This window comes from Phalaenopsis equestris, unplaced genomic scaffold, assembly GCF_001263595.1.
Source record: "Phalaenopsis equestris unplaced genomic scaffold, ASM126359v1 Scaffold202527, whole genome shotgun sequence".
Classification (NCBI taxonomy): domain Eukaryota; kingdom Viridiplantae; phylum Streptophyta; class Magnoliopsida; order Asparagales; family Orchidaceae; genus Phalaenopsis; species Phalaenopsis equestris.
Window position 1 is genome coordinate 151461 of NW_018222222.1, and position 14283 is coordinate 165743.

At 37.6% G+C, this 14283-nt stretch overlaps 1 protein-coding gene across 1 annotated transcript; it reads right to left on the reverse strand.

The window, feature by feature from the left end:
• Nucleotides 1-7245: 7245 nt before the first annotated feature.
• Nucleotides 7246-13533, reverse strand: LOC110036101 (putative phospholipid-transporting ATPase 9). Its single transcript, XM_020740462.1, is given in 12 exon segments — nt 7246-7992; nt 8086-8277; nt 8357-8455; nt 9129-9254; nt 9334-9537; nt 9668-9776; nt 9862-9950; nt 10046-10322; nt 10414-10524; nt 10637-11872; nt 11874-11965; nt 12850-13533. Coding segments are annotated over 12 exon segments (3567 nt in total). The 5' UTR covers nt 13243-13533; the 3' UTR covers nt 7246-7353.
• Nucleotides 13534-14283: the final 750 nt, after the last annotated feature.

Here is a 14283-nt window from a genome sequence, read left to right on the forward strand (position 1 = left end):
AGAGTGAAAATAGGCTCGGATTAGGGTTGGAGTTCAATAACTTTGTCTGAGAGGGGAGGCCTCAATCAGATGGTTGTGGCAGCTTTGATTGGTCCCAACGAACCTCAAGATGAAGCCTTGTGCCCTGGTGAATGGTCTAGTTATGAATTCGACCAAGCTCGATTTCAGGTGTTGATTGAAGTTTATACTAGAGGTCGTTTGAGAGGGGGATTTTGTGGGGAATCAACTTCTTTCACTATACAGAAGGTGTGTGCATAGTTAATTGAAGTTTGATTCATTGTGGAGGTGTGGAGAGATATGTCCTGGTTATTGGCAAAAATTCAAGCTCAAAATTAAGCATCCACAGTGAAGCTCAATGGGGGAAAATGGTTGGCTTGAATTGAGGAGGTCTTAGTGAGTCTCTGAGGGCAGTTTGGCAGAGTTTCTTTAAGAAAATTTTAACTCTCTTTATTGTCCGTGGAAGTGAGGTTTAAATAAAATTAGCTTAGGGTGGCTGTCGGACCCCAACTTGCCTCTACCTTTAAAGGGTTGGTTGAGGTGCGGCATAGACAGACAATTCGACCAAACTAACTTCTCATCAACACTCGTCATGACTTGTAGAATTATGACCCAATGACCAATTGAAGGGTGCAAAATGATGCTTAGGTGGAGGGCAGAGAAGCTCTAAATTTCAAATGGGATGAGGCGGCCTCTAAGTTTGAATTAGGTTTAAATTTTTTAGGGGTGGCGTATGGTTTTGGTGTTTTCCAACCACTGGGCCAGCCGGCAAAGCCAGAGGAGATAGCCAGAAAGCCAGATGAGCCAGGGGGAGGCTTAATTATAATTTAGCCCAAGGGTAAGCAATGATGGAGGAGATTTTGCAAGTTAGATCCAAAAATGGGTGAAAATCCCTTAATTTATGGATCCATTGGTCCATAACATGCTTTGGAGGGTTTTGTATAGTTTATCCTGGTCCCTAGGAGGAGTTTGGTGGCTGGGGAGTCATAAAGTTGGTGGCTTTAAGGTGGCTAGGCCAATTTAGTGCATTGGTCCAAGTGGGTCAATTTGACTTAAAGTTGGTTTGGGTTAGGCTATCCATGAATTTGAGCCCAATTGATTGATTAACATTGTGTAGATGATTATAATGAAGATTTTTGGTGAAGTATTGAAAAGATTTTGAGTTGAATTGGGGGTTCAATTTGAAGGATTTTGGAAATTTGGTCACTTTTGGCATGTTAGACTTGAGTCTATATTGGCTAGGCTTGGGCTAAGTCCAAATAGATTGTTTAAAATGGTCAATAGGAATGTAATGAAGAGATTTAACATAAATTGGGTACCAATTTTGGGGCTAAGGCAATCAATTTGGTGGATTTTGGAGACAGCCAATTTGGGGCAAAATTGGGGATTTTTGGATTTAGGTTGAAATTAAATGAAATTGAGGCCTCACCAAGGACAATTTAAGGTAAAGTTTGATGTGTAGGAATGTTATGAATAGTTTAGGATTCAAATTGAGGCCAATTGAGTAGGCTATAGGGTTCAATTAGGTGGAACCAAGTCATAGGGCCAATGTTGGGGTTTTGACTTAGATCAAAATTGGGCCAAAGCATGGGCAAATTGAGCTTGGATTTGGTTTAAATTGGTCATTTTAAAGGTTAATTTGAATTTAAGATTGAAATTGGGGGATATTGGGACCAAATTGATGGGAATTTGAGGTAAATTTGGGGAAATTGGGCCTTTAAAGGCAATTTGGGGGTTTTGGTCAAAATGATCAAATTGGTCAAATTGGGTCCATTTGAGGGGTCCAAATGGATTTTAGAAATATTTGGAGTGTTTTTGGAGGTTTTGAGAAAGTTTGGGGTGCCAAGAGTATTTTTGTAATTTGGCAAGTTTGGGGGTATTTTGGTAACTTTGGAATTTCTTGGGTAGTTTTGGGTAATTTAGGAATTTTCAAAAGGTTTAAAATGATTTTTGAGCAAATTTGGGTAATTTAGGTGAATTTGGGAATTTTGGCCAAATTTAGGGTCCCAAGGGTATTTAGGTAATTTGGGGGATTTTTGGGCAAAAGGCCAAGTTGGGAATTTTTGGTAGAATTGGAGTGCCAACCACCATAAATAAGCTATGAACCAATAGAAACCCCATTTAGGTCCTCTATGTATTGGTCTTAGCTAATGGTTTGTGGGGTTGCCCGTAAGAAGCTGTCGGGCATCAGAATCTTAAAGGACCATCAACATGAGTCTCCCAAAAGATCAAGGGACCAAAACTAGAAAATTCTTGGGTTTAGGGTTGTGAGTAATTGTGGGTGAAATTGTGGGTGAGAGTGTGGGTGAGAGTGAGTGCAAGTGAGTGCCTTAGCCCTAGACAAACACCTATGGTCAACCCTAAGGTCAAGCAGTCCTATGGGAACTCTCCTTGAGCTCCCCCATGATGACCCCACCTATTAAGTGCTAAAGGTTATGACCAATATGTGAAACTTCAAGTAGAGCAAGGAGGAGTGTAGAATTTCTAATGGTGAGGGCTCCTTTTCTAGTTTTCTAGAAATAATCAATGGGAAAGTCCTATGGCTAGACCTTAGGCTACTAAAGAGGAAAAACTAAACCTCAACCAAAAGTGAGGTCAACAGAAAGGCAAGCTAGGAACCTCCTACCATCCACCATACCTCTCCAATTAAGGGAATGGATGACACTCTCAACCTTCCTTGTGAGGAAGTGAGTGGAATCATCAAAAAGATAGACCACGGTCCTAACAGACTTTGAGCTACCAACAGAAATCTTGAGACTTGGAGAACCCAAACAATGAGGAATAAAAACACCTCCAAGGTAAACCCCTCCAACAATTTAGGTTGTTTCCTAAGAGAAGAAAAAACTAAAGACAAGGAACAAAACCATCTAGCTACCCATTAGGGATGTAATTTGAACAGTCAGCAAGGACTCACTACAAAGGATGTGTTAAATAGTGTCTAAAATTTGCTTCTAAAATTTTAGACACATATATTTGCATCAAATTTTGTGATTGCTATGCAGTGCCAATTAATTTATGTTATTGATGGTAGAATTAATATTGGATTGCCCTCCAAATATTTGATGAAATGAGTGGTAAAATTTGCAATGGTGTTACGGCAGATTTTGAGACAGATTTGCATTGAAAAAATTTGATGCAAAAGCTTTACTTAAAATCATAAAGAAAAATTTGATGCCAAGTACGAAAAAATGTCAATGCAATGGACCTAAAAAACCCATCCTACATTCTTCATTTCATTTTCTCCTTCTTGCCTCCTCTTCTTCTTCCCACTACACTCGCCCGAATCCCTTGTATGTTCTTTGTAAACAGTCACCCAAAATCCTCATCTCAATATCCAAATACTCGCCCAAAACCCTCACGCAAGTTCCTTCAGCCTGATATGGTTTCCATTAGAGCAAGCTGGGATGGCAAAGAGCACACAACATCGACCACTGAAACTCCCATATTTCTCATCCTTCCACTGTACTTTTATCTATAAACATTGAGGAAGGTAAGTTTATTGTGCCATTATTTTTTATTTGGTAATGGGGTATGTATGTAAGAATTGAGTGGTATGGATAATAATCTTCATAAAAATTGAGCTTAGATGTTAGCTATCTAGATACATAAGTACTGAGTAGTATGTATGAAAATCTAATTGCATATGTAATATGGTATGTATGTAAAAATTGAAGTTTAGGTGTTAGAAATATAGATATATATAAGCATTGAGTGGTTTTTATGTATGAAAATATTCATAGAAAAAAAAAAGTTTAGGTGTTAGGCATGCAAATACATTAAGGTGATATAGATGGGCATGCTATTAGTATAATTCAAGATGGTTTGTTGAAGTGGAGGAATGCATCGGGTCTTGATTGGGGAAAAACATTACTACCTTTGAAACCTGGGTAGAGCAAGGGACAAAATTGATTGGGCTATGGTAGTTATGAAGAATAAACTAAGGAAAACTATTGAGTTGCATGTTATTATAGAACCAATCCACCAAGAGGAAGGTATGTCAGTTTTTTGCATTCAGGGTGGTACAAATGATGCAATAGAGAATATCACAAAGATTTTTGAAGAGGCTCTTCATGATATGGTTGAGGATGATGATAAGACTGAAAACTAATTTTTTTATTCATCTTCGATGATGATTTCTTCTAATGAAACTTAATAACAATGGTATGTAATTTTGGATGGATTAGTGGTTACTGCTACTTGCTACTTTTCTTCTTTTAGTTTTGTTGTTTTAGTTATAGACATAGCTACTATTTATGTTTTCCTTTTTTTGTTTTTATTTTTATTTGCACATTTTTATTTCTTACTTTTATTTATATTCATTATTATTTTGGATGTCAGTACCAATGTCCTTCCTTTATTTCCAAATGGCCACAGATGGTCAGCCATTTGAGAGTCCCGTATTAGAGGAACATTAGAGAGCACCAATCGTAGTAGAAGGGAGGAGGAATTTTCTTCTGCTACTGTGTCTGCACCTGCTTACCTATGCAATGCTGCCACACCTTCTGCGACACTTACTCCCTCACCCACACATCCCTGCTCCCCCTGGTGTTTCCTCACTAGTTCCAGCCTTACCTGCTTCAACACCTTATGAGGTTGACCCCTCGACTCCTGCCCCCACCCTAGATTTTCTGCCGGAAGGAGACTTGTAAGTTATTTTTAACATTATACTATGTTTGATCTTAATTTTATATATTTTTGTGCAACTAATATTTTTCTTAACCAGATTCATTCCTCAAATGATGCCCGTCACCTGTAGTATAGAGATAATTTGTAGCAGATACAATGAGCACCAGCTTTCTTAGAAGCAGATCCCAACAATCAATCGGAACTTATGGTTCAAAGAGTTTGAGGTATCATAACGCAATTTGCATTAGAATTGTAAATTTAATTTATTTTGTTATAAATTGATTTTTTTTTTTTTTGCCTTACAAAGATCCTTCACCTGGCTCCCAGAGCACCGCCACCAGATCTATCAAATCTTTGAGATTTAGGGCAAGCATCAACTTGGTTACATGTTCACCATAACCCACTAGAAGAGCGAGGGTCCAACTGAATAAGTGAGGAGCTCTGGCTTCAAATGGTCGTAGTGTGGACCTCTCCTACTTATGAGAGGAAAAGGGAGACGAATTAGGCAAACCGAGCGATGGAGGGGGTCAGGGGAGCTGTGCTCCATATTGGAGGATCAGTCCCCTATACGAAACACTACAATAAGGGGTAAGATTCTTTCAAATACTTTAAAATTCAATCTTTGAAGTAAATATGTGACGCTAACCAATCATAAGCGCTACACAAGATAAGGAGTTGAGCTGCGAGCCCTTCATTATGAAGCTATACGTTCGAACTCATCAGTACCCAGGGACACAACAATGAGTCTTTGAGCATTCTCGGTGGGTTACTGTAGGCAAAAAAAGAAGTTTAAAAATAACTTTGTTTTGACTCTTACCATTCAAAGTGTCAATTAAACATTAGTTTTAGTTTGCAGGAGTTTGAGTAGCTCTAAGTGAGGCACTACCCACATCTCTAGACTTCCGCCCGCAGCAGTGACAGTCACTCTACCACTATACAGTCTGTGTTTGAGCTTTGGACTCAAGCGACGAGAAGAAGAAGGGGAGGGTTTATGGACTTGGTGTGAAGCGCATAGCCTTTGAAGCCAAGATCCCTAGTGGTTCAGTACTGAGTTCTTCGAGCTCCTCACAGCAAAATCATGATTTTCTAGCCAGTCAGGTCACTATAATAAACGAAGAACTCTACCAGTTTCGTGAACTAATGCTAGAAGGCAAACATAGGGTCGAGGACTCTATAGCGCTCATAGCGGAGACTTTAGCTGATCACAAGCGGCACATGGCATCCATAGAAGAGGAGGAGGAGGAGGAGGAGGAAGGAGATCACGATTAGGAGTTACTTTCTATGTTTTTCTTTATTTTTCAGAATTACTTTGAACATATACTATGGATTTTCTTAGTTAATTCTATTGTTGTTATTTGGGACTACTTGTTACATTATATGACTTTATATTATTGATATTTATGTGAGCTATAATATGTGTTGATGTTGATTATCTGTGGTTGGATAAAATGTTGTTGTACATGCTTGTGGTGAAAATATAATTGATCTTTTGCATTCTTTTTTTTGTGGTATAGGATTGCATTTATTTTGCTTCTATTTTGCATTGAATAATCCAATGGTAAAATGATAATTTTTTTTTCATTGTTCTTCGATATTTTCTGTCGCTAATCCAAGGATAATCTGACACAAAGTTTAACATCTAATTTTTTTTACGCTAAGTCCGAACGTGCGCGTAGGCTTAACAAAAATTAATGCTAATTCGATGCAAATAAGATTCACAAAATTACGACTTATTGCGATGCTGAACATATGAAAATTATATTACTGACCTCCGATTTAAAGGCATAAAAATCTGACTTAAATACGCAAAGATGATGATAATTCTGAAATATTTTCAAATTAGCCTCTGATTTACTTCTGATATGTCAGATAAATTTGATCAATTTCTACAGTGACTTGGAAACTAGTCATGCTAAACGCACCAAAATAGTCTCTTAAAAGGCTCCTCAATGGAAGCACTCTTGAGGAGCTATATGTTGGATGCTTGGCCATGAATTCAGGCTTCTTTTGGCTTTCTTGCTCAATCTCTAGGTTGGATGGGTAGTTAGAAAGGGCCTGAGTGACAACTAGTGACTTGACAGGAATCCACGGTAATCTCTAGAAAACAAGATCTAGTGCGAGATCTAGTGCAAGTCAAAAACCAAACCAAGCAGCCTCCCATCATCTTGGAGGCAATGGCGTATGTCTACCTGTGAGGTGAAATGACGGACAAACACCGTGAGATGGTATCATCTAATTTCGCACCGGTGAAGGGAAAGATCTAGTAATGCACAAAAGGGTGGCATCAAAATGTAGCATTTTAAAGTTATTTCAATATAATCTATGAAATATCTATTAAAGCTTAAAAAAACTGTGCTTTTTACAATTCCAAAACTATTAATTTTAACTGGTTAAAAAAAATCATAAATATGTGCATTAGATAGTTATAAAACACCAATTAAGCAACACTAGCATTCAGAGAAATTGAAAAGAGAGAAGTTTGAACTAAATTTTCTTCTTCTATTATTAAGGAAGAGTAAAGAACAACAAATGCACAAATTATTTCCCCTCCTAACCCCCATATACAGAAAAGGGGGCAATGAATAAAAAACTAAAAAAAAAAAAAACCTTTACATCCTTTACATTTCAACCGCATCCCTTCCTTATAATTAATTTATAAACATTACAACAAAAGTTGCATTACCCAAAATCTAGCCTTGTAACCTATGGCAGCAGTATACTGTACAAAGGTTAAACTGCGTAGTCACTGAATTCATCATACACTTTAGTGGAAACCCTTGCATCTAGTCTTGCCGAAACCCCTACGGTCGTCGTCCTCACAGAATTCAACCTTACCATTTGGCAGTACTCGGGATCATCTTGCCTCCCATCAAACCGGATCCACTGGATCATGTTATGATACATCGGAAAAAACCTAATTTGAATCGCGGTGAAGGTGAAGTATGGAATGAGCGTACAGATCACAACGAAGAGTGTCGTGATCCAGAAAGATGGTGCCGGAGCTAGCGCCTCTTCAAACAACTGATAGGCAATTGTGGAAATGGTAGGAGTAATTGCTCCATACGCAAGGAGAAAAATATACCATAAGGCGATGCCGCCCCAAATGAATATGTGCTGAATGAGGGTGAAATAGCTGACAGAGATTGCCATTTGGCAATTGACTACCCAAACCACGCAAGTGTACATTGTGCCACCAAGAATATCACGACTAACAATCTCACCACCCTTGCGGAATGCCTGGTACTGGTAAGCACTTATGGTCAAGAAGAAGATCATGACGGCGCTTATGATGCCATTGAAAATCCAACTGAGGACTCTGCGCCAACTGAAGAGGAGATTCTGTACACCTTCTTGGTAAAGCATGGGAAACTGCAAACGAGTTTTAGATGGAGGAAATTAGTAAACATGAAGATGCTGAGGGTCATATTGAATTGATGAATTGTGGAGTAATAAAAGTTGTACCTTGAGGCAAAATCGAGCGGAAACATCCTGGTCAAATACGCCCAAAGCTAAAACTGGAAGAGACGTGAAGAAAACATTGTACAATGATAGAAACCAATCATCATAAGCAGGTTGTCCGGAGAATGTTGTGTATGCCTCGTACAAGAAGATGGTAAGTCCAAATGTTATGTTCTTGTAGAAAAAGTAGCAGATCTGCCGAGAAGTAAGCAAAAATTTCAGAAAAAAATGATCATGAAAGATTAAAGTTTAGTACAAGAGGAGTGATCAGTACCATTGATGATATCCTCCTGTAACACCAATGTCCGTGCACTAGTAGTAAGCGTTCTAGAAAGCGAAATTGGGCAATTGCAACATCACTTGCCATAACTGCCTGCAATCATATAGTTTTGGAATGATCAGAGAGAAAGGAAGAAATATTACATCAGTACTACGCACGTTATTTTTAAGTGCGTAGCCAATCAAAACACGCCACGACATCTCTCGCGGCGGAGTAAGAAAAACGGCGCAGTAACACGGAGAATATTCCCTCCTGTGTTATTCATGTGTTATTGCGCGTTATTCATGTGTTATTGCATGTTATTCATGTGTTCTTGATGTGTTATTGTGTTATTATAACACCAAAAATATTCTCATGATACAATAACACATGAATAACACACAATAACACTTGAATAATACGGGAAATATTCCCGACAGAGAAAAAAAAGGCGCACTAACACGGAGGAATATTCTCTCCCGTGTTATTCTTGTGTTATTGTGTGTTATTAATGTGTTATTCATGTGTTATTGTGTTATTATAACACCAGGAATATTCCCAGGATACAATAACACATGAATAACACACAATAACACATGAATAACACGGGGGAGAATATTCCCCGTGTTACTGCGCCGTTTTTTTTTTCTGCGTCGCGCGGGGTATCGTGGCGTGATTTCATTGGATACGCACGTTACTCTACGTGCGTAGTACTGATGTAATATTTTTTCGAGAGAAAGAGATAGAGATAGAAAAAAAGAGAGTGCAAATAACAAATATTACGAACCTGCATTCCTTCAGCTCCACTGATACCAATCCCAATGTCTGCTTCTTGTAGCATGCCGACATCATTGGCTCCATCACCAATTGCTAATGTTACTTTACCGGTGCTAGTTTTAACCAGTCTTGTTACCTGAATAATTTAAGTGATCGAATGATTAAACAGATTTGAATGAGGATTAAGAAAATATGGCCCGAGAAAAGACTCTTACAAGGGCCTTTTGCTTGGGAGAAGAACGACAGCATATAACAGATCCGCAGCCAATAGCTAACTCGAAGAATAGATTCTTGACAGCATCATCTAGAGCATATGCAAGGGACTTTCCATCAATTATCAAAGAGAATGACTCTGAGCTTGAAGAACTCATTAGTTTCTTCCCTTCTGTTATTTGCCGGGCAACACTTTCCATTGATGCCTGAATTATAGTAATAACATAAGAACAGTGAGAAGATGAGATTAAAGCCAGTATGTTTGCAGTCTGCATAGGTACAATTAATTAGAAATAGTACTTAAATCATAAAAATAGAAAAGCAAAGCAATTTTACCTTGGAAATGGCGACTTTGTTCCCTTCTTTCTCCAGCAGGGCAATATCTGGAGAGTCCAGTGTAATTATTATCTGCTTCATTCCTTGTCTTAAAAGGCTGCAGGCATATCTGCAAATTTATTGATGTTAGAGAAGTTGTAAATGATCAGCAAGATACATTTAACTGAAATCGGGAGTTTGCACTGAATGTGTACCCGATGTTGATGGCAGTCTCCATCTTGTCACCAGTAAGAACCCATATCTTGATTCCAGCTTGAGCTAATTTATCAATGCATTCAGGAACCTACGGCAAATTTAGAAGTTAATTATTTTCCACATTATTTTATAGAATAAAGGAAAGGTTAAGTCAGAATTTTAAACAAGTTTTTCTGCACTCACCCCAATTTGCAACTTATCTTCAACAGCTGTGGCACCAAGGAGAATCAAATTATTCTCAATCAGCTCAGCGGCTGCATCAATTTTTTCTTCCCTGTCAGCACTGACTGAGTTCTTGGCTTCCATAAATTCCTTATTGAATATTTGATATTCCTCTTCATCAAGCTGACGGTAGGCAAGCACCAATGTTCTCAAACCAGCATCAGCATATTTATTAATATGCTTCCTGGTCTTTCCTTCAAACTCCCTTCCATCCTTAGCAAGCCTTTCAAACATCACACTGTTCATATTGGGAACAAATAACTAAAATTGTTAATTAAAAAAATTAGAAATTAAGAAGTATAATTTAACATCCCATGATTGCCACGCACCTGTCGGCACCTTTGCTAAGAAGCAACAATTTCCCCTCTGGGCTTCGAACTATCACAGACATCCTTTTTCTTGCACTATTGAACTCTAAGATGTTCAAAAGCCTGTACGATCTGAAAAAACGAACATGCCATGAAATTGTTTTCTGTGTTCTTATAAATTGATAGGCATCAGATAGCATCATATATCAAATTAATCTTCACTAACAAAGGATGGATTACTGACCTTTCAACTGTGTGTCCAGTCAAGGGATCCAACTCATACAAAGAAATGGATGTCTGCGTTCTCTTGTAGAACTGAAATCCAATCTCTCTTGCTGCGATAACAAAGGCGGCCTCATCCGGCGATTCAGCTTCATATACTATCTTTCCTGAGGCATCATCGACTTCTGGTATAGCAGTATGGCAGATTGCCAGTAATCGAAAAAACTTCTGCAAGACATCAGAATGCTGTTCACTGACCCATTTCCCATTCATGATACGATGATCTTTAAAGTTGAAGCCCTTGACTGCAGGCCTACTAATCAAATTATCATCATCATTTTCCTCTTCAGAAATCAAAGGGAAGCCTTTTTTTTTAGCCATTGCCCTCTCAACTTCTGTAACTCCTCGGCCATAAGCAATACCAGCTATTGTGCATTTGATGAACTCCATTGAGTTGCATGTTAGTGTTCCGGTCTTGTCTGATAGTATGGTGTCGACTTGGCCTAATTCCTCATTCAAATTTGACGTGCGAGCATGGGCAGGCTTGTCAGATTCCTCATGATACATTTGTAGGTCTTGATTGATAAAAATGGTCTGCAAAACTTTGACTATCTCTATGGACACATACAAAGAGATAGGAATGAAGTAACCATAGAGCATCATTGCAGTGAGAAAATGCAAGATTGCTGCAAGAGCGGCCCTTTTGGGATCATAGAAGACATCAGTATCATCTGGTCGGAGATACCATCTCTTCATCTTGCCATTGCTTATGTCCTCTTTTGTTTTAATACCAAAGAAGATTGACCCAACGCTGGCAATTAAGACCAAAGAAGCCATCAAGAGATATATAAGTTTGTCCATTTTCTTTTCAATTTTGCTTCTTTTGGATGGTGGATCAGTGGCATTCTGCATGACTTTTGTATCGTGACCAGTGAATATCACAACCCCATAAACATAATCAGTGTTTCTCAATTTCGAATCCCGAAGAAGAAGCTGCTGTGGTGAGAGAGGGTATTGTTGGCCCTCAAGTTCCATACTTCCAACAAAAGTATAGAGATTTGCATTTGGGTCTTCACATGTTATTATTGCTTTAAACTGCTGAAAGCTATAATCATTGTGTAAATTTGAAGTTGTCTCCATAGCCTGCTTCATTTTTAGATTTGTCTCTCCATCAAGATTCATGGTTTCAACGTAACAAATTGCTTCATCATAACTGGATGAAAGTAAGATAAGATCAGCAGGACAAAATTCATACTTTTACGTCTCCAACTCTCAACTTCTTCCATTCTATATCCTCAAAATTTCCATCTCCACGATGCAACTTTACCTTCCTATTGTTCATTTCAGTATCCTAGAAGATATATAGCACATAAGCTTAGATTTGAAGCATATATGGACACAAAAATCTTAAAACATTTTAGATAAAAAATAAAGCATAATTAAGACAAGAAAATGGTTAATTTGTAGACAGATCAAATACCGAGCATTTCTGTTGCAATGATTTTTCAAATAACATGCTTCAAATCATGAAGAATCAGATATTAACTATGACAATTGTGCTTCCAAAGTTTAGTTCTTGTATATCAAAGAACTTTTCATAGTTACCGTTATTTATAAAACATAATGTGATAGAAAGAGAAGAGGAGATGACTCTTTTTCATGGGATGAAGGATGATCCACTGTGAAAATCCAACGTCAATAAAGCATAAGGGGAACCTATAATGAACCATTATGACAAATCGGTAACAATAGCCTATAACAAAATGCCGCATTACGCCCGCGCCAAATCAGGTGGATGCAAAAATAATAGAGATAAAAATACATTTTTTAGACTATGCTAACAACGGTTGAAGAACATTCATCTTCCTTTTTTTTTTTTAACAAAGTTTATTTTTTAAAATAGTTTTAAATTATTAAGCTAATAATCAAAAAATTTCCAAAAAAAAAAGTCAACGATAGAATAAAGCATTTCAAACTGCAACTCAAACTGTAAAATCTGCCATTTTCAGCAAATACCCATCTTGAAAACAACCTCTTTACATCAATACAAAAACAAATTATGAATTAAAAGCTATTCGACAAGAGCTTTGATTAGTTTCGCACATAGCAGCTTCAATTAAACAAAGTGGCACATTCAGGGGCGAGAGAGAAAGAGAGAGAGAGAGTGAAGAGGTCAGCGTGTACAAAATTAAATAATTCTTCCCATAAGTACGAAAAAACAATAGATAGAAGTACCTGTTGGAACCTCCTCCAATCTTCAACAGCCTCCTTTGCCATGGTTGCTCCAATCACAACAATTAGAGGCAGAATTGCACTCCCAGCACTGTAGGGAGCCAATGGAGTGAAGGCAAGGCATCCAGTAACAAGAAAATAAAAGTTTGCGACCCTTCTGAACTGCTCAAACAAAGACTTGGGTAGAAAAGTAGCCAAATTGTATTTTGTAGTAGAAACATAGTTCAATCCATAGTTGAGATTGTTAGCCTCAAAGCAATCCGGATCATTGGCGAAAGTCACTCGCGAGAAGCCAGGGCCTCCTATCTGCGATTCCTCTACTTGTTGATGAGATTTCCCACAGGTGAAGCTAAAAAGTTTACTAATATGAATCTTCTTCCTCTTCCCACCACCCATAGCTTTCAGCAAATATGAATCTAAGAACGCAAAAAGCTCCAATCTTCAATAGGCTGAAGTTGCAAACATTTTCAGCAAATCTCCACTATCTGAATCCTGTAAATCCGTCCAGCCAACAGCTCTAAAAGCCCCCCCTTTTTTGAGGCTTTCTTCAGAGACGACGGCGACCTGTTCAACTTTCAAAGGCCAAGGGCCTTGTTGTTGACCCGGGCAAAGGAGAAAACTTTCTCAAATACGAGTAGCACGTGGGATAGACCTAGGTGAAAACCCTGAGCTCGGAGATGGGGAAGGCTTCGGCTCGCCACGCGGCAATAACTTCAAAGAAGCTCCTTTTTCTAGTCCAAGTAATTATATTTCCCGGAAGCAGAGGGAAGAAACCGAGCATGTGGTAAACCGAAATACACCAGAAGAAAATTGATGATTTGGTTGCAATTTTCATTATTTTTTTATTGCTGATTTATAGCTGTGAAGATTACGATTTAAAATAATTATTTCAAGTGGTTGGCATGATTAAATGCCTTGACTTATCGTTTGTGCAGATCAAATGATATCTCAAAATTAATCTGAAATTGACCATAGCTTTTATTTTTTATTTTGTTTGCACAATTATGACTTTTAACTTTGTATAAAGAAACATTTTTAATAGTGTAAATAGAATATTAAAATAGTATAATTAGACAATTTGTTTTAAGCAAATTATGATAAAAATGACATTTAATAACGTTCTATTTAAGCCAAGTACTCTTAAAATTTAAATTTTAAAATTTATGAACACATTCGTGATGGCCTTTTTGAATTCTAGACTTTCAATTAAAAAAAAATAGAATATGTTCAGTCAAATATATGCTTAATTATAGTTTATTTTTAGAATAAATAATGTCAAAATTAATGTTTTTTTTGAAATTTTATTGGCTTACTATTACCAATAATGCTATTTTCTATGCCAATATAATGATTTTGTTTATGAATGCCTGTTATAAATAAGTTTTACTTTGGAAGCTTTCTGCCAATTAATTAAAACAGTCTGCAAAAACTAATCAT